The 27164-nt window shown below is 37.4% G+C and overlaps 2 protein-coding genes across 3 annotated transcripts in view; one reads left to right on the top strand and one right to left on the bottom strand.

Annotated features, from left to right (window-relative positions):
- Positions 1-27164, top strand: part of DYM (dymeclin) — a 622593-nt gene that overhangs the window by 144315 nt on the left and 451114 nt on the right. For both annotated transcript variants that reach the window (XM_036759110.1, XM_036759118.1), the window contains exons 7-8: positions 1238-1363; positions 18036-18178. In XM_036759110.1, the coding sequence (XP_036615005.1) occupies positions 1238-1363; positions 18036-18178 (269 nt within the window). The remainder of the gene's footprint in view (positions 1-1237; positions 1364-18035; positions 18179-27164) is intronic.
- Positions 4633-5013, bottom strand: LOC118849985 (glycine cleavage system H protein, mitochondrial-like). Its single transcript, XM_036759132.1, has one exon. The coding sequence runs from the start codon at positions 5011-5013 to the stop codon at positions 4633-4635; it is 381 nt and encodes a 126-aa protein (XP_036615027.1).

The following is a 27164-nucleotide window of genomic DNA, read 5'->3' as shown; positions in this document are numbered from 1 at the left end:
AGCACCAATCAGACCATGTCACCCTTCCCCTTCTCTGCCCAGTAAACTCTATTGGCTTCCTGTTGCCTCCAGGAGCAAATATGAAATGTTGTTTGGCATTCATAGCCATTCATAACCTAGCCCCCTCTTACCATTCCAGTCTTCTTACGCTTTACTCCCCAACATACTTGTCAATTCAGTGACACTGGCTTCCCGATTGTTCTATGAACAAGACACTTCCTCTCTTGGCCTCTGGCATTTTCTCTGGGTGTCCCCCTTGCCTGTAATTGTCTCTCTTTTCTACTTTGACCATTGATCTCCCTGGATTCCTTTAAGTGTCAGCTAAAAGCTTACCTTTAATAGGAAATCCTCCTGAGCTCCTCTTATTTCCATTGTCTTCTCTCTGTTAATTATTTCCTATTTATCCTGTATATAACTTGCTTTGCATATATTTCTTTCCTTGTTGTCTCCCTCATAGACTGTGGGTTCCCTGAGGGCAGGGATTGCCTTTTACTGGCACCTATGAGGTGTTTAAGATAAAGTTTATTGTTTGATTAAAAAGAAGTTCCTTTTAGAAAGGTTGGGGAGAAGCAGGTCATGAAGGCTTTTGAATGCCGAAATAGAAGATTTTTTATTTGATTCTGGAGGTGAAACATCCACAGAAAATACTATAACTAATTTCTTGAGAAGTTTCATTAAAGCCTTAATGATTGGGAGACACAGTAAAGCAGCTTCCAATCCAGGGTAGTCTTTCTAACATGTACGAGGACATTGAGGTATTTTTTTTTTTGTCATTCAGGGTTGGCTTTGCTTTGATAGAGTGGTTTAGAAATGTCGAGAAATGGGTTTATGAAGTAATTATCTTCAAAAAGCATTTTTTCTATAATTTTTTTTATTTTTGAGTTCTGTTTATTTTTGGGTTTAAAGTAGTAAAAGTAAAATAGAGAGCAGACTTTCTAGAAATACTAGAATGGATTCGCAAGGCAAAACATTAATAATGACTATGGATAAGGGGATTTTGAACCTGTGAAGTAATGAAATGATGAAATAATTGGTACTTGTATAAAAATTGAAATCTGGAAAAAAGATTTTCATCTTTTTTCTTTCTTGATTTTCAGGTTTATCACATAAATATAAAATATGCCCTAGGAAAACATTTTAAGTTTGACATTGATGTTATTCAGTTTTTGCTATTTAGAAATCAGAAATAGAGCTTAATCCTTCAAAATGATAAATATTTTATCTCTTCTCTCCACAGAGATATAACATATGGAATATCACTAGAGGCTGTGTCAACACTGGTCATTTTCCTTTCCTGTCAGCTCTTCCATAAGGAAATTTTGAGACAGAGCATAAGCCACAAATACCTGATGCATGGACGATGGTATGTTTCAGTATTGAAGATCTTGTCTTAGATGTTTTTTAGATCTCTATTGTGTAAATCTTTTTGTTTTGTATCTGCAGATCCCTGGTATAGATTTTACTCTCACCTCAAACTTGTCAAACTCAAAGCCAAATTGATCTTCCTCTTTAAACCAGGTCTTCTTTCTACTTTTATCATCTTCGTTAGTGGTACCATATATATATTTCTGGTTATCATTTCCCTTGCTTGATGACACGCCTCCTTTATCTCCCCTCATATGTTCCCTTGATTACTTCAAGATTCAGCTTAAGTATCACCTTCTACATGAAGATTTTCTTGATCCTTCTACCCTTCATAGTCCTTGTACTTATATCCATTCTATAAACACTTATATATGTTCATGTTTTCTCCTTTGGTAGGCTCTAAAGTTCATGTGAGCATGGATAGTTCATTTTTGTCTTTTGTCTAGGATGATACTATATATTTATAGAACACTTTGCCTGGTATATAGTAGACACTTATATGTATATTTCCATCATCTCTTTTGTCTATGTATATTCATCTCATAGCAAAGTGCCTGGCAGATTATAGCTGCTTAATAAATACTCATTGAATGATTTATTGATTATTTAAATAGTTGCTTGAAGCCTCCTAACTTTTCTGGTGATCTTCAGATTTTACTTAATTGGCTACTTACTATACCATCGGCCATGTCTGCCTCCTAGAATTTAGGCCTGATGTCAAATTTTGTGTTCTGACGCCATCCCCTTTGGATTTCTGGGCTACAGCTGTTAGACTGGAAGTCCGAATTAATTTACTAATTGGAGATTTGGAGAAGGTAAGGAGAGGCTTTTCTGGTTTTTTTTTTTAAATATCTTAATTCTTAGGAAGCCTCATGAAGTGATTTTGCATAGGTCAATGTGCCATATATATTTGTAACCCCCAAATAATCTTCATTGTTTAGTGAACTTCATATGGAGGAAGACTAGAAGCTGAATCTGAGAAACCATTCTGCTCCTAGGGTCTGGGCCACATGGCTTCTTATTGCTTCTGACCTGCCTCCTGTCTGAGTATAGATCCTGGGGCCTAAGGACTGCTTTTATCCAGGAATGCCAGGTTCTGTCTTCCCTGGATCTGTGATCACAAACCTGAATGGTGGGTTTTAAAGCTGCTGGATGACAGCCATTCTTGTCATAGTGTCCCATGTGGTTCTGTAACCTTCTATTGCCCTTGTGCACAGCCCCTCTCTGGGAGCTAGAGTGCTCTATGAAGGGCTCCTGGATATAGACCCCATCCCTAGTGTCTGCAGGCTTCTCTGTCTATTTCTCTATGCTGACTTTGGACTTGAAAAATGACTCATAGTGACTTTTTCTTGGATTTTCCTGCAGGATTCAGTTTGTTTTATTTTCTAGATCTGTTTGGAGAAAGGTTTTTTTTTGTCGTGTATGTGTGTGCGTGTGTGTGTGTTTTGGGTTGGGGGGAGGGGAGAGACTTGTACTACTTCCTGCAGCTCTTGCCATCTTGCTTCATCTTTAATTGGTTATGACTTTAAAACAAATTGATGATGTTTGACAGATTTGTTCTTTGATTAGTTTTGTGTTCGTTTAGGAAATATATTTTTAGGAAAAAAAGTTAATTTTGAAGCCAAAATAATTAATCTTTGGTCATCACAATGCTCCTCTCCATGTACATTGTGTTACAGCCAAACTGAACAACTCATTGTCTGATGGTCATGTTCTGCCACCTTTTGTCTTTGTGTCTCTTTTCATCCTGTTCCTTGTTATGAATTATTTTCCCTTTGCTGCATCTTTTCTGTTGAAGTTTTTTCTTTCAGTTAATGCACAACTCAGAACTTTTTCTGTCTATAAAACCTTCCCTGGTCATTGGACTTTATCTGTTTCCCCTGGCTTCACTAGACCTTACTTTTGCATTTATTTTCTATTTTCTATTCTAGTAGATTTATGTAGATTATTTTTTATGGTCTTGTTCTCCCCAGATTGTAAACTACTTCAAGCCATAGATTTTATCTGATTTTGTCTTTTTATCTCTACCTTGTAACATAGTGTCTTATTCATATGTAAGTCATTACTTCATAGGATCAAAGATTTAGAGCATACTTTAAAGATTATCTAGTCTAGTGGTTCGTGTGTGGATGCCTTGGGGTCCTCATGTCTCTTTAAGGGAATCTGCAAAGTCAAAACTGTTTTAATCAGTAGTTATACCTTATTTGCTTATTAAAACATTCTTTCCTTTTCCAACTACTTATCTGTTTGAGGTCAAATTTTCTTCATGTGTTTCAACTATAACGACAGAGTACAATAGATTGAATGCAGAAGCAGATATAAGAATACACAGTGCTTTTTTAAAGCTAGACGTTGAAGCTATGTAAAAAATGCCACTCTTCACTAAATTTTTTTATTTTAGAAAATAATTATTTTTCACAAAAAGTTTATTTTTGCATGTAATTAATTTATTACTATTTTTAAATGAATTAATAAATATTTTAAAGTTTTATCAGTTTTAATTTCTAATATGGTAAATCTTTCTCTCCCCCTCCTCTCCCTTTCTTATCCCTTTCCCTTTGTTTCCCACCCCCACATTTGTGTGTGTATACATACACATACACAAATATGTATGTATATATCCATTCCAAATAAACAGAAGCTCTTTGGGTTCCTTGTTGATTTTTTTTTTTTAGTTTTTAAAAAAGTTTATTAAATTTCATTACCTGTTCTGCTGCAAGGTTGAAGCCTCATCTGATAAAATAGCTTCAGCCAAGCAGTTTATTAAAAAATTAAGTTGGTATTGTACTGTATCTGACACCAGCCAGTTAACCAATCTCAGTAAATTATTCCCATGGACAGAAAACCAAATGTATTTCGAACAATACTGGTGATGGATGAAGTTGGCCATTACATTACTGATTTAAGGCTTTTTACAGATAAAATTCTAGCTCTGAAGTACATGGTTTTAAAATTCATTTTTACCACACATGATGCAATGAATTTAGAACTAGACAGACACTAACTTGAAATTACAAGGAAGAAGTTGTGCAAAAGATGCAAATAGTAAAAAGCATTTCTATCCAGTCATTTCTGAGTAGTTAAGATTTTTTTTCCATGCCATGGTGTTGTTTCAGAAGTGTTTAAGTTGCTAACCTTCCATATACTACTAATTTAGGACAAAACTATACTGGGCTGTATTCTTATGCTAATTTGTTTGGGGATCCAGTGTTCAGTCCTCAATAGATTTTTATGTATCTCTCATATGCATCCTCACTCATCAACTCATCAAGTTCTGATGGGTTGCTCAGTCATCTTGATCAGATAACCATCTTCATAACAAGATTTGTTGACAAGTCCTGGGTGTTCTGCAAGAACTACATTAAGTTCAGTTACTTCTCCTGTTAGTGGAGAATAGAGTTCACTGGCAACTTTCATACTTTCCAAAGCTCCAAACTCATCTGTGCAAAATTGCTGATTCCCACTGTTCGTACCATTTTGAGTTGATGTCCATTCATGCTTGTCTATGAATTTTTGAACGGCGGGTTGCAGGGTGCTGGTGCAGAGGCCCTGGGAGGCAGTGGCTGCTAGGAAGGGAGAGGATCCTGGGCCAGGGTGGGCCTGGAGGTGCATGGGGGCAGCTGTGAGGGAGACCAGGGCCCCAGGCATCTCAGCCCCATCCTCCACCCACAAGGATTAGGCCGCAACCCCTCCTCATTGATTTTTTTTTTGTTTTGCTTTCTACATTTTTTTAATTTAATATATTTAGTTTTCAGCATTGATTTTCACAAGAGTTTGAATTACAAATTTTCTCCCCATTTCTACCCTCCCCCCCACTCCAAGATGGCATATATTCTGGTTGCCCTGTTCCCCAGTCAGCCCTCCCTTCTGTCAACCCACTCCCCTTCCATCCCCTTTTCCCTTTCTTTCTTGTAGGGCAAGATAAATTTCTACGCCCCATTGCCTGTGTATCTTATTTCCTAGTTGCATGCAAAAACTTTTTTTTGTTTTTGAACATCTGTTTTTAAAACTTTGAGTTCCAAATTCTCTCCCCTCTTCCCTTCCCACCCACCCTGCCTAAGAAGTCAAGCAATTCAACATAGGCCACATGCATATCATTATGTATAACCCTTCCACAATACTCATGTTGTGAAAGACTAACTATATTTTGCTCCTTCCTAACCTATCCCCTTTTATTGATTTTCTCCCTTGACCCTGTCCCCTTTCAAAAGTGTTTGTTTTTTATTACCTCCACCCCCATCTGCCCTCCCTTCTATTGTCCCTCCTTTTTTTTATCTTCTTCCTCCTTTTTTCCTGTGTGGTAAGTCACCCAATTGAGTATGTATGGTATTCCCTCCTCAGGTGAAATCTGATGAGAGCAAGATTCACTCATTCCCCCTCACCTGCCTTCTCTTCCCTTCCTACAGAACTGCTCTTTCTTGCCACTTTTATGCGAGATAATTTACCCCATTCTATCTCTCCCTATCTTCCTCTCTCAATATATTCCTCTCTCATCCCTTAATTTTATTTTATTTCTTGTAGATATCTTCCCTTCATCTTCAACTCACCCTGTGCCCGCTCTCTCTCTCTCTATACACATACATATGTGTGTGTATATATATATATACACACACATACACACACACTCACATATATATATATAAACATATATATAAACATATCTATATCTATCTATCTATCTATATATCTATATATCTATCTATATATATATATATATATAAATATTCCCTTCAGCTATCCTAATATTGAGGTCTCATGAATCTTACACATCATCTTTCCATGTAGGAATGTAAACAAAACAGTTCAACTTCAGTAAGTCCCTTGCAATTTGTTTTTCTTGATTACCTTTTCATGCTTCTCTTGATTCTTGTGTTTGAAAGTCAAATTTTCTATTCAGCTCTGGTCTTTTGACTCAGAAAGCTTGAAAGTCCACTATTTTATTGAAAATCCATATTTTGCCTTGGAGCATGATACTCAGTTTTGCTGGGTAGGTGATTCTTGGTTTTAATCCTAGCTCCGTTGACCTCCGGAATATCGTATTCCAAGCCCTTCAATCTCTTAATGTAGAAGCTGCCAGATCTTGGGTTATTCTGATTGTGTTTCCACAATACTCAAATTGTTTCTTTCTGGCTGCTTGCAGTATTTTCTCCTTGTTCTGGGAGCTCTGGAATTTGGCGACTATTTCTAGGAGATTTCTTTTTGGGATCTATTTGAGGAGGTGATTGGTAGATTCTTTCAATTTCTATTTTGCCCTGTGGCTCTAGAATATCAGAGCAGTTCTCCTTGATAATTTCTTGAAAGATGATATCTAGGCTCTTTTTTTGATCATGGCTTTCAGGTAGTCCAGTAATTTTTAAATTATCTCTTCTGGACCTATTTTCCAGGTCAGTGGTTTTTCCAATGAGATATTTCACATTGTCTTCCATTTTTTTCATTCCTTTGGTTCTGTTTTATAATATCTTGATTTCTCATCAAGTCACTAGCTTCCACTTGCTCCAATCTCATTTTTAAGGTAGTATTTTCTTCAGTGGTCTTTTGGACCTCCTTTTCCATTTGGCTAATTCTGCCTTTCAAGGCATTCTTCTCCTCATTGGCTTTTTGGAGCTCTTTTGCCATTTGAGTTAGTCTATTTTTTTAAGATGTTGTTTTCTTCAGTATATTTTTCAGCATTTTTTTGGGTCTCCTTTAGCAATTCATTGACTTGTTTTTCATGGTTTTCTTGCATCCTTCTCATTTCTCTTCCCAATTTTTCCTCTACTTCTCTAACTTGCTTTTCCAAATCGTTTTTGAGCTCTTCCATGGCCTGTGATCAGTTCATGTTTTTCTTGGAGGCTTTTGTTGTAGGCTCTTTGACTTTGTTGACTTCTTCTGGCTGTATGTTTTGATCTTCTTTGTCACCAAAGTAAGATTCCAAAGGCTCAGACTGAATCTGGGTGTGTTTTTGCTGCCTGGCCATATTCCCAACCAACTAACTTGACCCTTGAGTTTTTCAGCGGGGTATGACTGCTTGTAGACTAAAGAGTTCTATGTTCCAAGCTTGGGGTGATGCGCCAGCTCTGCCACACCAGCACTCCTTCTTCCTCAAGAACCCCCAACCTGGACTGGACTTAGATCTTCAGCAGGCTCTTCACTCCTGCTCTGATCTGCCACTTAATTCCTCCCACCAGGTGGGCCTGGGGCTGGAAGCAACTGCAGCTGTAGTTCTGTAGCTGTCTCACCGCCGCTGCCCCTGGGCAGTAGCCAAACCGAGAACTCCTTCCACTCCCGCAGCTTTTCCCACTAACCTTCTCTGTTGTCTTTGGTGTTTGTGGGTTGAGAAGTCTGGTAACTGCTGCAGCTCACTGATTCAGGGCTCTAGGGCATGCTCCTCCCAGCTCCTGGTCTGGTTGGTCCACCCGCCCATGCTGAGCTCTGCTCCTCTCTGCTCCCAGCTCCGTGTGGGATAGACCTCACCCAGAGACCATCCAGGCTGTCCTGGGCTGGATCTCTGCTTCCCTCTGCTCTTTTGTGGGTTCTGCAGTTCTAGAATTGGTTCAGAGCCATTTTTTATAGATTTTTGGAGGGACTCGGAGGGGAGCTCACGCTAGTCCCTGCTTTTCAGCTGCCATCTTGGCTCCGCCCCCCGTGTCGATTTTTAATAGTGTAAAGAAGTCCTGAGATCAAAAAGTTTGAGAGCCACCAATCTCATCTAACCCTCTCATTTCCTTAGGAGCAAACTGAGGCCCAGACATGTTAAGCAACTTGTACTACAATGAGTGGCATAGTTGGCTTTGAACATAACTGTTTCAACTCCAAATCTATCACTCTTCCCACTATACTTAATAGATTCATAATCTCATCAATGTGGATACTTTCTCCACTGGTCCAGGTTGCAGCCTATGTATGCTTCCTCATCCTACGTGATTCTCTTTTATGTTCTCCCATATATGTGTGTGTGTGTATATATATATATATATATATATATATATATATATATACACACACACACACACACACACACACACACACACACACACACACACACACACACACACACACACACACACATATATATATATATATATTCATAGAGAGAGAGAGGGAGAACCTCCTGAACCCAGTTTAGGGATTCCTTTAGATCTTTTAACATTCTTTGGAGTCTAGTCTAATATTATCAGTAGTAGTCCACCTCCTTTTCTAAGTATAAGTTTCCTGGTTGATATTTTTTACATCACTTCTTATTTGCAAGTCATTGTTTGCAATGTGCTACTACAGCCTCCTGACACCTTTCTCTGCATCTCTCTATTGGCGTATTGATCATCTACAATTTTAATTGGCTTTCTCTGATTTGCAACTGTGTAATATCAAGGTATTAATGATATTTGGGCGACCTAGAGCAGACAAAAGGCACTTTGAAGAAATATGTGCTGAATCTTGAAAGCATTACTAGATCAATTCGCAAGATATTTGAAAGCTTGTTGGATGGTCTCCCTGTCTCAAGACTCTCCCCACTCCAATCTAGCCTCTACTCACCTGTCGAAGTGATCTTCCTAAAGTATAGATCTGACCGTGTCACTTCCTCATTTATCAATTGCAGTGGCTCCCCATTACCTTCAAGATCAGCATATATAATCCTTTTTGGGGGCTTTTAAAGCCCCTTCTTGCCTTTCTAGTCTTCTTCCATTTTACTTTCCTCCGTGATTCAGTGACACGGCTCTCTTTGTTTTTTGCTAAACATGATTCTCTATCTCCTGACTCTACATAGTCACTGGCTGTCCACCATTCCTTGAATTCTTCCCCCTCCTCATCTCTTAACTCCTGGCTTCCTTAGATTCCCTCAGGTCCCAGCTAAAATCTCACCTTCTTTAAAAGTCTTTCCTGTCCCCATTAACTTGCTGCCTTTCGTTATATCCCCAGTGCTTCACATACAGCCTGCCTTACAGTAAGCACTTCAACAGTTTTTTTGTTTGCTTTTTTTTGTCAGATAGCATGACTACAATTCCTGTTTTTTAAAAGTTCACTTAATGCATAGTAAATATTTTTCTATCCCCTCAGTTTTTATCTTGCGTATCTTAGTTTTTAAATGTGATTCTTATAAATGACAGACTGTAGGGTTTTGTTTTCTTCTCCAGTCTGTCCCTTTTTTAATTTTAGTGGATTGTTTAATCCCTTCACATTTAAGCTTTTGAGAGTTAGGTTTATATTTTCCTCCATCTGCTTCTGGTACTTTTTTTTTTATCAAATACTGTTGTTTTTTTTTTTTAAAGTTAAGATTTCTACCCCGTCTGCTCTAAACACTATAGTGTTAAAATACTATATTCCTTCAATTACTTTACTTTAATCTTTTTTTTAAGATTACCTTGTTCTCCTTATTCTCACCCATGATTCCCATCTCTTTTTTATTACCCCCTTCCCTTTGGGTTCTTGGCTTTTTAATTTCTTTTTTCCTCTTGTTTTTATTTGGTTATACAATTCTTTCCCCTTTTCCTCTCTCAGTTAAGTAGATTCCCCCTTCCTCTCCTTCCCTTTAACTGGTCCTTATCATTAGTGTTTAAAATTTTGTTTTTTGCATGCCTTTCCAAAAATAATTTCTGTCTCTCCATTATTTATCCTCTCTGTTCTACTCTAGACTATCATTCTCTGATTCATGACCTCTGTGATTATCTAATCTCTCTCTTTTCTCTGGAGAAAAAGATTCCGCATGGAATCAAAGGTTCCAAAGTATCCATTCTAGGCCCTCCACTGAAGGCAATTTCTGCCACTGCTTTGTGGAGCTTGCCCTGTGGATTTCCCCTTTTCATTGTGGCTCACTTCCAGAACAATGCCAATTATTTCAGGTGTCAGAGAGAACACTACCCTATGGTAAGGCCCTTCCCGTACCATGTCTTTGATTGTACATCATGCCACTGATCTATACCCTCTTCTCTTCATGCCTTCTTCTCCCCTTTCCTTCCTCTCCCCTCCACCCACATGTTTGTCTCAAAATCTCCCTGGGTTCATGTTCTTACTCCCCCAACTGCTAAGCACCCCCAGTGATTACAGTTCCCCCTCCCCAACATCAGACAAGTAGATTCTTCAAGTACCAAATTCCTTGGATCACACACAGTGAAGTCTCCATCTTCTTTCACAGATCATCTCTCTTGACCCATGTGAGCATTTATTAGTAGAAACCCTCCCTCCCCTCCTCCCACCTACCTCCCACCATCAAAGTAAGGCCTCCTTCCTCTCCATCTACCATTTTTAATTTTCTCTCCTCCTTCTTACCTACTCTTCTGTAGGCTCTTTTTGTGACCATAGAGGTCACTTCCCCTCATTTCTACTCCTTGATTTGCCCTGGGCACATCACAAATTCCTATCTCCCTCCTCTCCGTCCCTTTCATGTATCCTCCATGTTGCAATGTAGTCCCACAAAACAACATTGATTCCCTTGTTTGGAGGGTGTCACTAGCTTCTGTCTATAATGCCCTCTGTCCACTGTCCTCTGTCTTCAGTGTTACCTCCACCAGATGTCAATCATCACCCATGTCTCTTTATGTACATTTAGAACGAAGCCTCTCATTGGTCTCTCTGCTACCACTCTGTTGCTTTTGCTGTCCTTGGCTGATATCCTTTTTCGTTCTTCCTCCATTTCTGTTGGAAGAGAAGTGAGCTTGAATGGCTTGAATGGTTTATGAAATGGTGGCCCTGGGCAGGAGGTCAGCAGTCAGAGCAAGGGGCTATGGGATAAGAGGCATCTTTAGGGTAAAAAGGCTCTTACAGAGTGGTAGAAAGGTATAGCAGGAGTGGAGAAACTGTGGCTTCGAGGCCACAGGTGGCCCTCTAGCCTCAAGTGTGACCCTCTAACAGACTCCAAACTTTGAAGAACAAATCACCTTACTGAAAGCATTTGTTCTGAAAACTTGGACTCAGTGAAATGGCCGCATCCAAGGACCCAGAAAGCCACATGTGGGCTTGAGGCCGCAGGTTCCCCACGCCTGGTCTAGAGAGTGAGAAGTGTTTTATATTTTCTGCCTGCCATTTTAGATGAATTCTACAAAACTCCATAAAGTTGGGATAGAGTTATAAAAGTGGTACATTTGGAAGAACTTAAGTAGAAAGGAATTGGCATTCTTGGTTCTGGGAGAAGGCATGGATGATGTTTTATAAATAGGAGGATATTGTATTTTCACTTTAAAGATGATGAAGTGCAGAGAAGGTACCACTGGCAGGGGAAATTCCTCACTGAGAGTTCTGAGGAAATTCAGATCTGGTTTAGAAAGAAAAATATTGTTTACTCCTGTGCTCTGTGGTCCAGCCAAACTGGCCTTCTTGGTGTTCCTTGTAAGTGATCATGACAGTAATCATAATGATAATAAGAATTCCTTGTCTCATAATAATTATTATAATTAGCTTTTTCTAGTTTAAGTTTTACAAAGTGCTTTACACACATTGGCTCATTTTATCATCACAATAGCTCAGTGAGATAGGTGCTATTAACCCCCAACTTATTTTACTGGTGAGGAAACTGGGGGTGCCTGTGCTTAAGTGACTTTCTTGAAAGTGTCTCAGGCTGAGTTTGAGCTCTGGTCTTCCTGATTCCAAGTCCAAGGTTCTCTCTGCTGCTCTCCTTAACTGCCTCATTCATTCCTCACTCACAGCACTGCATCTCCTGTCTCTACACCTTGGTAATGGCTAGACCCCATATCTGGGACACAATCCTACCTCATTTCCTCTTAAAATTCCTGTTTCCCTCAAAATTCTTCTTAGGTAATGCCTTTTACTTGAATTCTTTCCTGATTCTTCCAGGTAGATGTTTCTCTCCCCTCAGTTCCATTATACTTTGAATTCATTTTTTATGTGTTTTATTTATACAGTACTGTATTTGTGTACATGGCTCCCTTGGAAGAAGGTAAACTCTGGATGACAGAGACTCTTTAATTTTTTTCCCCTATCTCCTTGTACATTATCTGGCCCATCGTTGTTGTTCAGTCATTCATTCATGTATGACTCTTTGTGACCCTGTGGATTAAACTGTTCATGGGATTTTCTTGGCAAAGATATTGGAGTGGTTTGCCATTTCTTTCTATAGTGGATTAAGGCAAACAAAGCTTAAGTATCTTGCCCAAGGTCACATAGCTAATAAGTGTTTGAGGCTGGATTTGAATTCAGGTCTTCCTGACTCCAGGCCCAGCACTCTATTCACTGAGCCTCTAGCTGCCTGACTTGGCATATAGCAGGCATTTAATAAATGAGAATTCATTAATTGATTGATATTAGCAACTGATTCTTCATTTGTACCAAATATGAGACAAAAATGGATAAATTTAATTTGTAGTTTGGGGGATTTAGCTTCGATATTAATAAGAATTTCCAGCATATTGTAGTTGTAAACTCCACTGTGTTATCAAAAAAAAATAGGAGCATCTCATTCCTTGTATATTTTTCACAAGTAGAGGATGAGAGGATATAGTTTTAGATTTGATAGAAGACAGTGAGATGGATTTCATGATTTTTCAAAATTGATTTTAAACCTAAGTTTAGGGAGTTTTAAATTTCCATTGTCATTGCCTCTGAAATACTGAGATTCACTTTATTATCTGTTTATTGCATGTAGTGAGTTTTTTTCCTTTTTCAATTCATTTTACAATCTCATTACTTAAGAATATATGAGCCATGTCCAGTGTTATGCCTCCTTTTTATGATGATGAATTTTGGGGGTCTATAATTTGATCCTATATTTGAAAAAAGTCCTTTGAACCCCTAGAATTCAAGAAATTATGCCTGGTTTGCAGTTTTTTTAAAAATCATTTTATTATTTAATTTTTTTCAGTTTTAACATTGATTTCCACAAGATTTTAGGTTAAAAATTTTCTCCCCATTTCTACCCTCCTCCTCATTCCAACCTGGCATATATTCTGATTGTCCCTTCCCCAGTCTGCCCTCCCTTCTGTCACCCTACTCCCCACCCCTATCCCTTTTCCCCTTACTTTCCTGTAGGGCAAGATATATTTCTATACCCCATTGTTTGTATATCTTATTTCCCAGTTGCATGTAAAAACAACTTTTTTTGAGCATTTGTTTTTAGAACTTTGAGTTCCAAATTCTCTCCCTTCTTCCCTCCCCACCCACCCTCCTTTAGAAGGCAAGACATTCAACATAGGCCACACATGTATCATTATGCAAAACACTTCCATAATAGTCATGTTGTAAAAGACTATAACTATATTTCCTTCCAACCTATACTGTCCCCCTTTATTCAATTTTCTCCCTTGACCTTGTCCCTTTTCAAAAGTGTTTGCCTTTGATTACCTCCTCCCCTGATATGCCTTCCCTTCTATCATCCTCCCTTTCTTATTCCCTTCCCCCCCTACTTTCATGTAGGGTAAGATACCCAATTGAGTGTGTATGTTATTCCCTCCTTAAGTCAAATCCCATGAGAACAAGATTCACTCATTTCCTTTCACCTGTCCCCTCTTCCCTTCCAATAGAACTGCTTTTTCTTGCCTCTTTTAAGTGAGATAATTTATCCCATTCAGTCTCTCCCTTTCTCCTCCCAATATATTCCTCTCTCACCCCTTACTTGTATTTATTTATTTTTACATATCATCCCTTCATATTCAGCTCAACTTGTGCCCTTTGTCTGTATGTATGTATATTCTCTTCAACTACCCTAATACTGAGAAAGGTTTCATAAGTTACAAATATCATCTTTTCATGTAGGAATGTAAACAAAACAGTTCAAATTTAGTAAGTCCTTTAGGATTTCTCTTTCCTGTTTACCTTTTCATGCTTTTCTTGATTCTTGTATCTGAAAGTCAGATTTTTTATTTAGCTCTGGTCTTTTCATCAAGAAAGCTGGACAGTCCTCTGTTGTATTGAAAGTCCATATTTTGCCTTGGAGCATTATACTCAGTTTTGCTGGACAGGTAATTCTTGGTTTTAATCCTAGCTCCTTTGACCTCCAGAATATCATATTCCAAGCCCTTTGATCCCTTAATGTAGAAGCTGCTAGATCTTGTGTTATCCTGATTGTATTTCCACAATACTCAAATTTTTACTTTCTGGCGGCTTGCAATATTTTCTCCTTGACCTGGGAACTTTGGAATTTGGTGACAGTATTCCTAGGAGTTTTCTTTTGGGGATCTTTTTCAAGAGGGGATTGGTGGATTCTTTCAATTTGTATTTTACCTTCTGGTTCTAGAATATCAGGGCAATTTTCCTTGATAATTTCTTGAAAAATGATGTCTAGGCTCTTTTTAAAAATCATTTTTATTTAATATTTTGGTTTTTAAAATTGATTTCCACAAGATTTTGAGTTACAAATTTTCTCCCCATTTCTACCCTCCCCCTCATTCCAAGATGACATATATTCTGATTGCCTCCTTCCCCAGTCAACCCTCTCTTCTGTCACCCCCCTCCTCCCCCATCCCCTTTCCCCTTACTTTCTTGTAGGGCAGGATAGATTTCTATGCCCTAATCCCTATATATCTTGTTTCCCAGCTGCATGCAAAAAAACCCCAAAAAACAAAAAACAACAGCTTTTTTTTTTGAGCATCTGCTTTTAAGACTTTGAGTTCCAAATTCTCTTCCCTCTTCCTTCCCACCCACCCTCCCTAGGAAGACAAGCAATTCAACATAGATCACACCTGTATCATTATGGAAAACACTTCCACACTGCTCATGTTGTGAAAGGCTAACTATATTTCCTTCCATCCTATCCTGTCCCCCTTTATTCAGTTTTCTGCCTTGACCCTGTCCCTTTTGGTTACCTCCTCCTCCTATCTGCCCTCCCCCCCCCTTTTTTTATCCCCTTTCCCTTACTTTCCTGTGGAGTAAGATAACCATTTGAGTGTGTATGTTATTCCCTCTTCACGTTGAATCCAGTGAGAGTAAGATTTACTCATTCCCCCTCACCTGCCCCCTCTTCCCTTCCAACAGAACTGTTTTTTTTTGCCACTTTTATGTGAGATAATTTACCCCATTCTATCTCTCCCTTTCTCCCTCTCTCAATATATTCCTCTCTCACCCCTTAAATTTATTTTATGTTTTTAGGTATCATCCCTTCATATTCAACTCACCCTGTGCCTCCTGTCTATATATATGTACATTCCCTTCAACTACCCTAATACTGAGAAAGGTTTCGTGAATTACACACATCATCTTTCCATGTAGGAATGTAAACAAAACAGTTCAACTTTAGTAAGTCCCTTATGAATTCTCTTTCTTGTTTACCTTTTCATGCTTCTCTTGATTCTTGTATTTGAAAGTCAAATTTTCTATTCATCTCTGGTCTTTTCATTGAGAAAGCTTGAAAGTCCTCTATTTTATTGAAAGTCAATATTTTGCCTTGGAGCATGATGCTCAGTTTTGCTGGGTAGGTGATTCTTGGTTTTAATCCTAGCTCCATTGGCCTCCGGAATATTGTATTCCAAGCTCTTCGGTCCCTTAATATAGAAGCTACTAGATCTTGTGTTATTCTGATTGTGTTTCCACAATAATCAAATTGTTTATTTCTGGGTGCTTGCAGTATTTATTTTCTCCTTGACCTGGAAATTCTGGAATTTGGCAACAATATTCCTAGGAGTTTTCTTTTTGGGATCTTTTTCAAGAGGAGATCTGTGGATTCTTTCAATCTCTATTTTACTCTCTGGTTCTAGAATATCACGGTAGTTTTCCTTGATAATTTCTTGAAAGATGATGTCTAGGCTCTTTTATTGATCATGGCTTTCAGGTAGTCCAGTAATTTTTAAATTATCTCTCCTGGATCTGTTCTCCAGGTCAGTGATTTTTCCAATGAGATATTTCACACTGTCTTCCATTTTTTCATTCCTTTGGTTCTGTTTTATAATATCTTGATTTCTTATAAAGTCACTAGCTTCCACTTGTTCCAATCTAATTTTTAAGGTAGTATTTTCTTCAGTGGTCTTTTGGACCTCCTTTTCCATTTGGCTAATTCTGCCTTTCAAGGCATTCTTTTTCTCATTGGCTTTTTGAAGCGCTTTTGACACTTGGGTTAGTCTATTCTTTAAGTTATTATTTTCTTCAGTATTTTTTTGTGTCTCCTTTAGCAATTCATTGACTTGTTTTTCATGGTTTTCTCATGTCACTCTGACTTCTCATCCCAATTTTTCCTTTACTTCTCTTACTTGCTTTTCCAAATCCTTTTTGAGCTCTTCCATGGCCTGACACCAATTCATATTTTTCTTGGAGGCTTTTGTTGTAGGCTCTTTGACTTTGTTGACTTCTTCTGGCTGTATGTTTTGATCTTCTTTGTCACCAAAAAAAAAATGATTCTAAAGTCGGAGTCTGAATCTGAGTCCGTTTTCACTGCCTGTTTATGTTCTCAGCCACCTACTTGACCCTTGAGCTTTTTGTCAGGGTATGACTGCTTGTCGAGAGTAGTTTGTCCCAAGCTTTAGGGTCCAAGCACTGCTGTTTTCAGAGCTACTTCTACATAGCAAGTTCTGCCACAGCAGAACTCCGCCACCCCCAAGAACCACCAACCAGGACCATGACCCAGATCCAAGCTGGGTAAAGCAAGAGAACCCTGCCTCTGTGCAAGCAAAGTGCTCCCTGCACTCCCTCTCTGATCCATTGCTTGATTCTTCTCACCAGGTGGGACTGGGGCGGGAAGCAGCTGGAACTTTGGAAGCAACTGCCCGAGCTTCCTGCTTCTGCTGCCACTGTGCCACCTCCGCTGCCCCCTGGGCTGGGGCCAGACCACACACTTCTCTCACCCAAATCCAGCAGTTTTCCCACTGACCTGCTACGTTGTCTTTGGCATTTGTGGATTGAGAAGTCTGGTAATTGCTACAGCTCAGTGATTCATAGCCCTAAGGCCTGCTCCACCCAATCTATTCCCTATCTAGTCATTCCTGGCATGGTCTGTGCTGGGCTGCACTCCACTCCCAGCATAGTGTGATAGACCCTTCCCAGTGATCATCCAGGCAGTCCTAGTCTGGAGACCTGCTTCCCTCTGTTATTTCATGGATTCTGTAGCTCCAGAATTTGTTTAGAGCCATTTTACAGGTGTTTGGAGGGATTTGGGGGAGAGCTTATGTGAATCCCTGTTTTCCAGCTGCCATCTTGGCTCCCCCCATCCTGACTTGGAGTTTTGATAGCAGTTTCTGGATATTTTTATTATACCTTCTTATTTTCACTCCCCTCAAGTGAATGTAACATCCTTCTAAGAGTTAGATGACAACTGTGACTCATGGATTGGCTCCCCCAGAGGTCAACAACTGCCTCTAGGTTTTAGGGTATTTGGGTGTACACTTAAACTATTGCTTATAAGCCCCCACTGGTGAGCTTGCCTGTAAGTAGATAGTAAACACAGCTCAGCTAATTTACTGATATGGCAGAGTAAAATGAGTGGCTACAAAATATCCTTCTTTCCCTTCACATAAGCCTAGGGTACACTCTTTTACAAATATACACAAGGCCATTGGGAAAAGTTGGCAAACTTAAGAGTACAGTTGTAGCAAGGCACATGTATAAGTAATACATATGGCCCAAGACAATGTACCTGGTCCTCTGTTCTCTTCTTGTGGAGTCCTCACAGTGCTTGTCCTTAGGCTCAGCATTTCTGCTAATAACAATATGCAACAACCCTTTTTATTATGGGACTGTTAATGACATTAAGTTATTCATCTCCATTTCATTATCACAAACCGTCTGAATTGGATAACTGTTGAAATGTTCTTTTTTTACAGTCTTCCTTATACCAGCAGACTTGTGAAGACCTTACTGTATAACTTCATTAGACAAGAAAAGAGACCTCCCCCTGGGACCCATGTCTTTGAGCAGCAATCAGACGGTGGAGGATTGCTTTATGGCCTTGCTTCAGGAGTAGCAAGTAAGTCCTTGCTAAGATTTATTGAATATGGAGATAAATGTACATACTCTTTTCTCTAGATATGAGAATATTTGTTCATTTCAAAAGCCTTCTTTGTAGCTATATAATGTCTGAAGCTGACTGAATAGAAAGTACTCAAAATAAGTATAAGTTTTTTGTTCTAAATTATTTTCTTTGTTATGATTCTAGCTAAATATGTCAAAATAATGAATAGGTTATTTGCCTATAGTTAATACAGTGATTCAAGAAGACTATTCACAAATAAATTTGCTACTTTTGTGAGTTTAGTTGCCTAATAGGGGCAGGTAAGTGGTGAAGTAGTTAGAACACCTGGCCTGGAGTTAGAAAGGCTTGAAATCAAAACCTGCTTCAGAACTTTCTATCTGTATGATCCTTGATAACTCACTTATCCTCTACCAGCCTCAGTTGTTTCATTTGTAAAAGTGAGATAATAATAGTATCTACTTCCCAGTGTTGTTGTGAAGATCAAATATGTTAATAATTGTAAAGCACTTTGCAAACTTTCATATTCTATGTAAATGTTAGACATTACTATTATTGTAATAAAAATCAAATTAATCTTTGAAAAAAAAGTTTGCTGTTTATGTTTGGATAGCTACATGGACAGCTACTCATTTCTGAAGCCTGAATTGTTCGCTAAAGGGTCATAGGTGCCTTACAGGTGAAAAGGCCCTTCTTATTACTGAGTATTTAGGTTTCTCAGATAGATACAAGCTTAAACTGAGGGAATTTTTTTTACTGAACTGTGAATATCAGTAAACCTGGGCTTTATCAGTCAGTCAGTTAGTCAATAGATATTTATTAAGCACCTGTTATGTGCCAGGCACTGTGCTAGGTTCTGGGGATGTAAAGAAAGGCAAAAGATGATTAATCCCTGCTCTCAGGGATGCAGAGTCTAATGGGGGAGACAACTTGCAAACACGTATGTACAGACAAGATATGCGGAGTATAAATTGAAGATACTCAATAGAGGAAGGTACTAGAATTATGGGGGATCGGTAAAGACTTCCTTGTAGAAGATGAGATTTTAGCTGAGACTTGAAGTAGGCCAGGGAAGCCAAAACGCAGAGATGAAGATGGGAGTTCTAGTTATGGGAGACAGCCAGTAAAAATGCCTACATTTGGGAGCTGGAGGATCTTGATTGGGGAACAGCAAGAAGGCGTGTCAAAGAATTAAAGAATATGTTGGGGTTAGGGGGTGTAAGGTGTGAGACGACTGGAATAGTGGAGGAGAGGCTAGATTATGAAGGGCTCTGAACATCAAACAGAAGATTATATATTTGATCTTGGATGTGATGGGAAGCCACTGGAGTTTATTGATTAGGGGAGTGTGATGTGATTAGAATTGCACTTTAGGAATATCACTTTGACAGTTGAATAGACTGGAGTTGAGAGAGACTTGTGACAGAGGAACAACCAACAGGGTATTGCTTCAGTCCAGGTGTGAGGTGATGAGGACCTGCATCAGGTGGTGTCCGGACAGAGGAGAGAAGTGGGCATGTACAAGAGATATTACAAAGATAAAATTGACCTGCCTTAGCAACAGATTGGATATGGAGTGTGAGAGAGAGGAGTCTGGGATGAACCCTGGGTTGCAAGCCTGAGTGACTGGGATGATGATGATGTGCTTGACAGTAATAGGAAAATTTGGAAGAAGGGCAAGTTTTGGGGAAAAGATAGTGAGTTCAGTTTTGGATTTGTTGAATTTAAGATGTCTACAGGACCTCCACTTTGAGGTCTCTAATAGGCAATTGGAGATATGAAACTGGGGGTCAGCTGAGCGGTTAGATATGGGTAATTAGTTTTGAGAATTATCAACATAGATATGATAACTGAATCTGTGGGAACTGATGTGATCACCAACTGAAGTAGTATAGAGGGAGAAGAGAGGAGTGCCCAGAACAGAACCCCATTGGACTCCTAAAGTGATTGGGCACATTAGGAGTGAATTTCACAACTAAAGCCTTCTTAGACAATATTTTATTTCTGTTTTTGAAACAATTGTCTCTAAAGATATTTTCATTAGGAGTGCCTTCCATCTTTTTAGTATGGCTCTTAAGGAAAATAGCAAGAGTCAGTCAAATGTGGTTTTATAAGCTGAAATTTCTACTTGTCTTTGGAGGAAAAAAAAAAGTCTGCTGAGGTGTTTGGATACTTATGAGGTTGTGCCTTAAAATCAGCTTTCCTAAACTAGCAGTCTGTGTCTATTTAATGAAATGAACTTTTAGGAGTTTTTAGGAGTACCTGAAGCTGGGGACATTTTTCCGTTGCCGTACATAGATTCTGGGTTTAACATGTATAGCATCTAAAATGAAAAGAAGATCTTCTCATGTGTTTCTGAGTAGAAAAAGATTCTGTGAATTAATTTCATAAATAGTGTTCCTGGGAGTAAATATAAAATAAACCCTTAAGCCATCGACTTTTAAAGTAAACTATAGATCCATGCAATGCATTTTAGTAATGATTGTGTGGGGTCATGAGCACCTCTGAATATTTTCATCACTTGTTTTTATATTTTATAATATATATTTAATATTAATCACATTATATCCATTAATAGAGAATGGAGAATTATACATGATAGAGTTGGAAGGGACCTCAAAGATCTCATTAGATTCCGGCTCTCCAAATTTATATTTGAAAAAACTGAACCCCAGAAAAGTTGAGTGACATGCTTAATTAAAGTCATTCAGGTATGTAGTAGCAGTTAGGAGAAGAACTCAGGGTTGTTGACTTCAAGTTTTGACTGCATTGTGTTTGTTTCGCATGTTTCCTCTGGGTCATTCATGTGAAATACATAGTTTTGTTTCTCTACAATTTTATGTTTTCCAAATCATTGAATCTACTTTGTGCAGATGATTTTGATAAGTTATTTTTGAGAACTTCTTTTCTTAGTTAGACATGTAGATTTACTTCAGTATAATAATTTTAGATAGTTTGAAATATAGTCAGGCAGTACTTGAGTTAGATTATATCAAGTTGTTTTACGTAACTTAAAATTGTACATCAATCTTTAAAATTGTACATCATGATGAAATAAGCATAGTGTTTTTATTTCACAATTTTAAGTAGACTGTTTTGAAAGAAAGCAAACCTATTCCCCAAAGTACTACTGTTAGGGTGCTAAGTTAAGATGTTAGAAAGTAAGTAGTGTAAATTTTGAACTTTTTCCATAAATGAGTGATCTACTTCCAAAAGAAAGTCTAATTCAATAGTACTTAGCTCTAAGTCATCTTGGTGTGAAATTTTCACCATGGGGAATATCAAGACAGATATTTAAGCCTAGAATATTTGTCTCTTCCCATGTAGTAAGCTTCTACATCATTTTCCACCATCATCAGTTGGTTTGCATTTAATTAATATAAACTAACTTTTATGTTGGGCTAGGTGAAACATATTAGATGATCTGACACTTAAAATGATGTAGTACAAAGCAAAATATAAATTTTAAAATTGTTTTATGCCTTAGGTTTGTATATTTATTGTTAATAGGCTATGAACCTCTGTCTCTCTTATGTATTCAGGTTTTTTTTTTCTGGAAATTCTCTTTAGAACCTGATTCCATTTCTTTAAACAATATTATACCTTGAGGTCAGGCTAGTTTAATTACAAATTTCATATAATTAATCAACAAGCATTTTTTAAAATGCTTATTATGTGTCAGGCTTTTTGTTAGGTATTGGGGATACAAATATGAAAGTGATATAGCCTCTGCCCTCAAGGAACAGATACTTTATAGGGGAGATGAGATATATTTATATGTAAGTTAATAGAGAAGATATACAAAATGAATGCATAATTGCCGGGAAAATTTAAAACAAAAAAATTACAAAATTTTCATTAGTGTTTGTGAGAATCTTAATGTCCAGAATAGAATTTGGACCCCTTAGTATAATCAGTCCTTAATTATACTAATGGAGGGGAGAAGATATTGATGTAATCTCTATATTAGTTCTCTACATTGGCTTTGAAATAGGTTTTGGTCTAGTGTTTGTATGTGAACACGGATAAATGTGACCTTTTTGGATCTTTATGCTGAATATGGAGTCCAGTCTGACACAGGAGGAACTTGGAATCTATCTCCTTTTTCCCTTTCACCTTCCCAGTATCCTACTTGTAGGTTTCTCCCCAGTGGACAACAACAGACTCTCTTTCAGATATATGTAAGACTTATTTTCTCTTAGAGCTATTTTGGAACAGGGAAGGTTATACTCTATATTAAAAATAAATTCAGTCTGTAGTGAGATCAGCAAAGTTGTCATTTAAAATGTTAAATTGTAATTTCCAATAGAAAGGTATATAAAAAGGCACATATAAGAACATGTGCGTAACCTAGTGCTTAGTTTCTCAACAGCCTCAATCCTTTCAAAACACATTGTCAGCTTCATGTTAAAAGTAAGCAAAAAAGTCCTCCTATTGTCTGAAAAAAACCTGCACTAAACCAATGCACTTTACTTAGGGCATTGTTCTAAGCTTTATCAATTTATAACCAATTTAGTTATCTGGGTTCTCAATCCTTGGAAGATTAGTGACTATAGTATAGAAGAAGGGAGATTGTTAGAAGCAGGTAGGATGGTGGGAGAAGTAATAACTGACAATCTCATATTCAAAATGGAGAGAAGAAAGCTATAACACCTCATTATATTATATTAATAATGTGCTCTATGACTTCTGTTTGTTCTATATAAGTTATATCGTTATAAAAGTCATAATAATTATAAAAAGATTGTAAGCTTTAAAAGGGATAAACTTCAAGTATATGGCAAATTTGCATGTATTCTTATGGAATACCTAATTCTTAATATTATATATTATTGAGATAGATGAGATGTTACTGTAATTAGAATAGTGCCATAGCCAATAAATTTCAGTCAATCAGTAAGCATTTATTAAGTACCTACTATTTGTCAGACACTATGCTGAGTGCTGGGGATACTTTAAAAAAAAAAAAGAATGATAGAATGACAGTCCCTGCCCTCAAGGAGTTCACAATCTTATAGGGAAGAAAACACAGAAAAGAAAGCTGAGAAGGTGGGCGAGGGGAGGCTGAAGAAACTTCCTAATATGAGGACATGGCACAAAAGTCACAGAAGTTCCAAAGTAGTGTAGCAGGGTGAGAAAGATGTTCTGAGCTTAGCTTCTTCCTTCAGTGGAAGTTTGGGAGTTCATGGCTTCACCCTCCAATCAGAGATACTGTGGGTGGTGATGAGATAGAGTAGCAAAACTGATGGAATTTTTCAGGATGATGAGGTTTTCCAAATAATGAGTTTCCTGGGATATGGTGGAAAAGTCAGAGAGGTCTCAAAGTAGTATATCCAGGTGAGAAATGAGATATTAAGACATTCAATTTTGAAAGCAAACCATGTTTGAAACTCATGTTAACTATAATGTGTTAAATATTAATCGCACCTATTAATAATTAATAGTTACTATTTGCAAACATAATATGCCATAGAGATGTTTAATGATATTCAAAATTATCCTTGACAGTATTTAAAATGATTAGTGTTTATATGTGTGTTTGTAATTGTTGAATCAAGGTATTAAACTTTATTTAGGACCATGTTGTATTAATTCTCTTTATGTATTCCCTAGAGTTAGTCACCGTGCTTTGAGAATATAGGAGGTGTGTAATACATGTTCTCTGTATGAATCAGTGTTCAATTAATTTTGTATTCTAAATCTTTAGGAACCAGAAACCAGAATATCATTTTGTATTAATGTGATTGAGAAGGGAAGTTGCTTCTTAGAAGTACCTAATCAATCTGTTTTTGGCGAAGAAGAGTGTGGGGATTGTGTGTTTCTCTGACAAAGCATTAGAATGTATTACAGTGGCATCTCTTTCTTTTAACTTCTAAAATTCAGTAGGCCCTAATTTCTTTAGAATGATGAACTTAAAATTTCTTCTAGCTCTAATATTCCATAATATTAAATGTAGCTTTGCTTGGTTAGTAGTTAGGGGTTGAGGTAAGAGGAAGGATGGGAATAAATGAACTAGATAATGTAAGACTCCTTCCAGGCTCATTAATTTAATGATAAGGCACTTCATATTCATGAGAAACCAAGCAAAAGCATTCTGGAAGAAAGGAACAATTGAAGCAGGTGATTTGTTCCTTTGATAAAACAAATATATACTTGGAGTCAAATGGAAATGTAATTCCCTATAAATCATGAAGTTCTTCAGATTCTCTTGTTTGAATGTGACATGCTGCTGATTTCAACAAGCCTCCTCCGTGATAGCCACAATTACTCAAAGCAGATCCTACTAATTGTCCATGTTGGAAAACCAAAATGAATGAAAAGTCCTGCTGTCTAGACTCTGGCAATTGTCCAGATCGGGGAGGGGGTAGCAGCCTATTGAATCAGTTTATCAGTATGCAAAATATTGGCACTGCAGATAGACGGTAAGCTGGAACTAGAATTGAATACAAGGAGAAAAGTAGACAACTGCATTATTTTCTTCTTTTTTTTTCTTTTTTAGTAGGTTTTTATCTTTTTTACATTACCGTTTTCCCTCAGTATCCCTATCCTTCCCCTCTCAGAGAGCCACCCCATGTAAAAAATAGGTTTTTTTTTTTAAGACAGCAGAAGAGGAAGAAAAAAAAATCAATGCAACTAACTGATCAACACATTGAAAATGTCTGAGAAATACGTATAGTATACAACACTTGTGAACCTCCCATCTCTGCAAAGAGGTGAGAGAGTCTTCTCATCTCTCCATTCATGCTGCTTCATTATAATTTTTCAATATTTACTTAAATTTTTTTTCTGGTGTTTCTGTTTACATTTTGTTGTCATCGCTTTTGTTTTCTTGGCTCTGCTTGCTGTACTCTGCATCAGTTCATGTTGCTCTTTCTATTCTCTGTATCTATCATGTTTGCCTTTTCTTACAGCACAGTAATATTCCATCACGGTTGTGTGCCAGAATTTGTTTATCCATTTCCCAATTGATGGGCATCTACTTTGTTTTTAATTCTTTGTTATCACTAAAAGTGCTGCTATAAGTATTTTGGTATATATGGAGACTTTCTTATTATCATTGACTTCCTTGGGGTATAAGTTCAGTAATGAAATCTTTGGTTCAGAGGGTATGGAAATTTTACTCACTTTATTTGTTGAATAGTAAATTGCTTTCCAAAATGGTTATACTGATTCACAGCTCCACCAGTAATGCACTAGTATCCCTACTTCCCACCATTAATAATCACCATCTTTTGTCATCTTTGCTAGTTTGCAGGACCTAAGGTGAAACATTAGTGTTATTTTGTTGTTCGGTGGGGTTTTTTTTTTGGAGGGAGGAAGGCAGGGCAATTAGGGTTAAGTGACTTGCCCAAGGTCACACAACTAGTAAGTGTGTCAAAGTGTCTAAGGCCAGATTTGAACTCAGGTCCTCCTGACTCCAGGGCCGGTGCTCTACTCACTGTGCTACCTCGCTGCCCCCATCAGTGTTATTTTGAATTGCAGTTCTCTTAGTGATTTGGAGCATTCTTTTATATGATTGTTATTAGCTTGTAGTTCTTCTTTTAAGATCTGTTCATATCCTTTGATCACCTGTCTGTTTGGGAATGGCTTTTGTTCTTATGTGTATAGATATCTCCATATCTATCTATTTGTGGGTATGTGTATGTGTATGTATATGTATATCTCTATGTATCTTAGATATAAGACCTTATCTGAGAAATTTGATTCAAAGATTTTTTCCATTTGACCACATCTCTTTGTTTCCCAAGTGCATTAATTTTATTTGTCTAGAACTTCTTCCATTCCATGTAATCATTTTGAGTTAGGAATATGTCTTCTGCCATTTGCTTTGAGAGGCTTATGATACATTTCTCTTTTAATTTTTAATAATGTGATCTTTAATTATAATTTTAGTTCCTTCCTTCTGTTAATTGTTTCTTCTTTATTCTGTATATGACTTGCTTTGCATGTATTTGTTTGCATGTTTTCCATTACATTGTAAGCTCCTTGAAGGCAGGAACCATCTTTTGCCTCTTTGTATCTTGAACACTTAGCATAGTACTTTGCCCCGGAGGTGTTTAATTAATGTTTATTGATTGATGCTGCACTACTGTCCAGAATGTTTTTATGTGAACACATACTTGAACATCTGATATATTATACTCAATATTCACGGATGAACTGATAAAACTTAAGTGTTAGAAGTCTTACACTAAGGAAAATTGTTAGGCCAAGAGATTGTCGGACATTGGTAGAGAAAGGGATAGGATGAATGGCATTTACTAAAATTCTTGCTAAATCCTAGCCTCAATGTTTTGGGCTTGGACCTTCTTTGTTTATTTTCAGGGTCTTTAAGGTCCTCTAATACTAAGAAATTTTAAGGGTGAAATAAGGCTATAATAAAAGGTTTAACCAAAATTTCATTTTTTTCTTAAATTAAGACAAAACTGAAATGTGATAAGACTCTTAATATTTAATTTTTTAGGAGAGCCAAACTTAATGAAATGTGTTCTACCAAACTATTAATTGCTATCACTGATACTAAGGTTTTACATAGTAGTAAGTTGAACTATAGTACTACTAATAGTACATAGTAGTAAGGTTTTACATAGTAGTCTCTGATATAGGATTTCTGTGCCACCCCCCCCCCCCATTTAAACAGGCCATCAAAAACATTTTTTTCCTATGATGCTATGATGAATATCCCAGCCAAGTTATAAAGCCGAAATAAATAGTGATTCTTTGTTTTAGACAAATAACAGTATAGGAATTCTTAACAATTAAAGATTAAACTTCTCATTTACATAAGTTGAAGAAATTATTAAATTATCACTGTGGTTATGATATATAGTAATAGTCATTTATCTTACATGACAGTTGTTTTGCTTATCTTCAGTATATTCAAGGGTGACTGTTTAGGGAAAGAAAAACTACAGTAAGAGAACAAGAGCGTGATATTTAGTAATAGGCATACTCATGAAAATAATAGGTTTGTAGTTTAAGC

This window comes from Trichosurus vulpecula, chromosome 1 (genome assembly GCF_011100635.1).
Source record: "Trichosurus vulpecula isolate mTriVul1 chromosome 1, mTriVul1.pri, whole genome shotgun sequence".
In the NCBI taxonomy this organism is placed as follows: domain Eukaryota; kingdom Metazoa; phylum Chordata; class Mammalia; order Diprotodontia; family Phalangeridae; genus Trichosurus; species Trichosurus vulpecula.
This window is presented reverse-complemented; position numbering and strand designations above follow the sequence as displayed.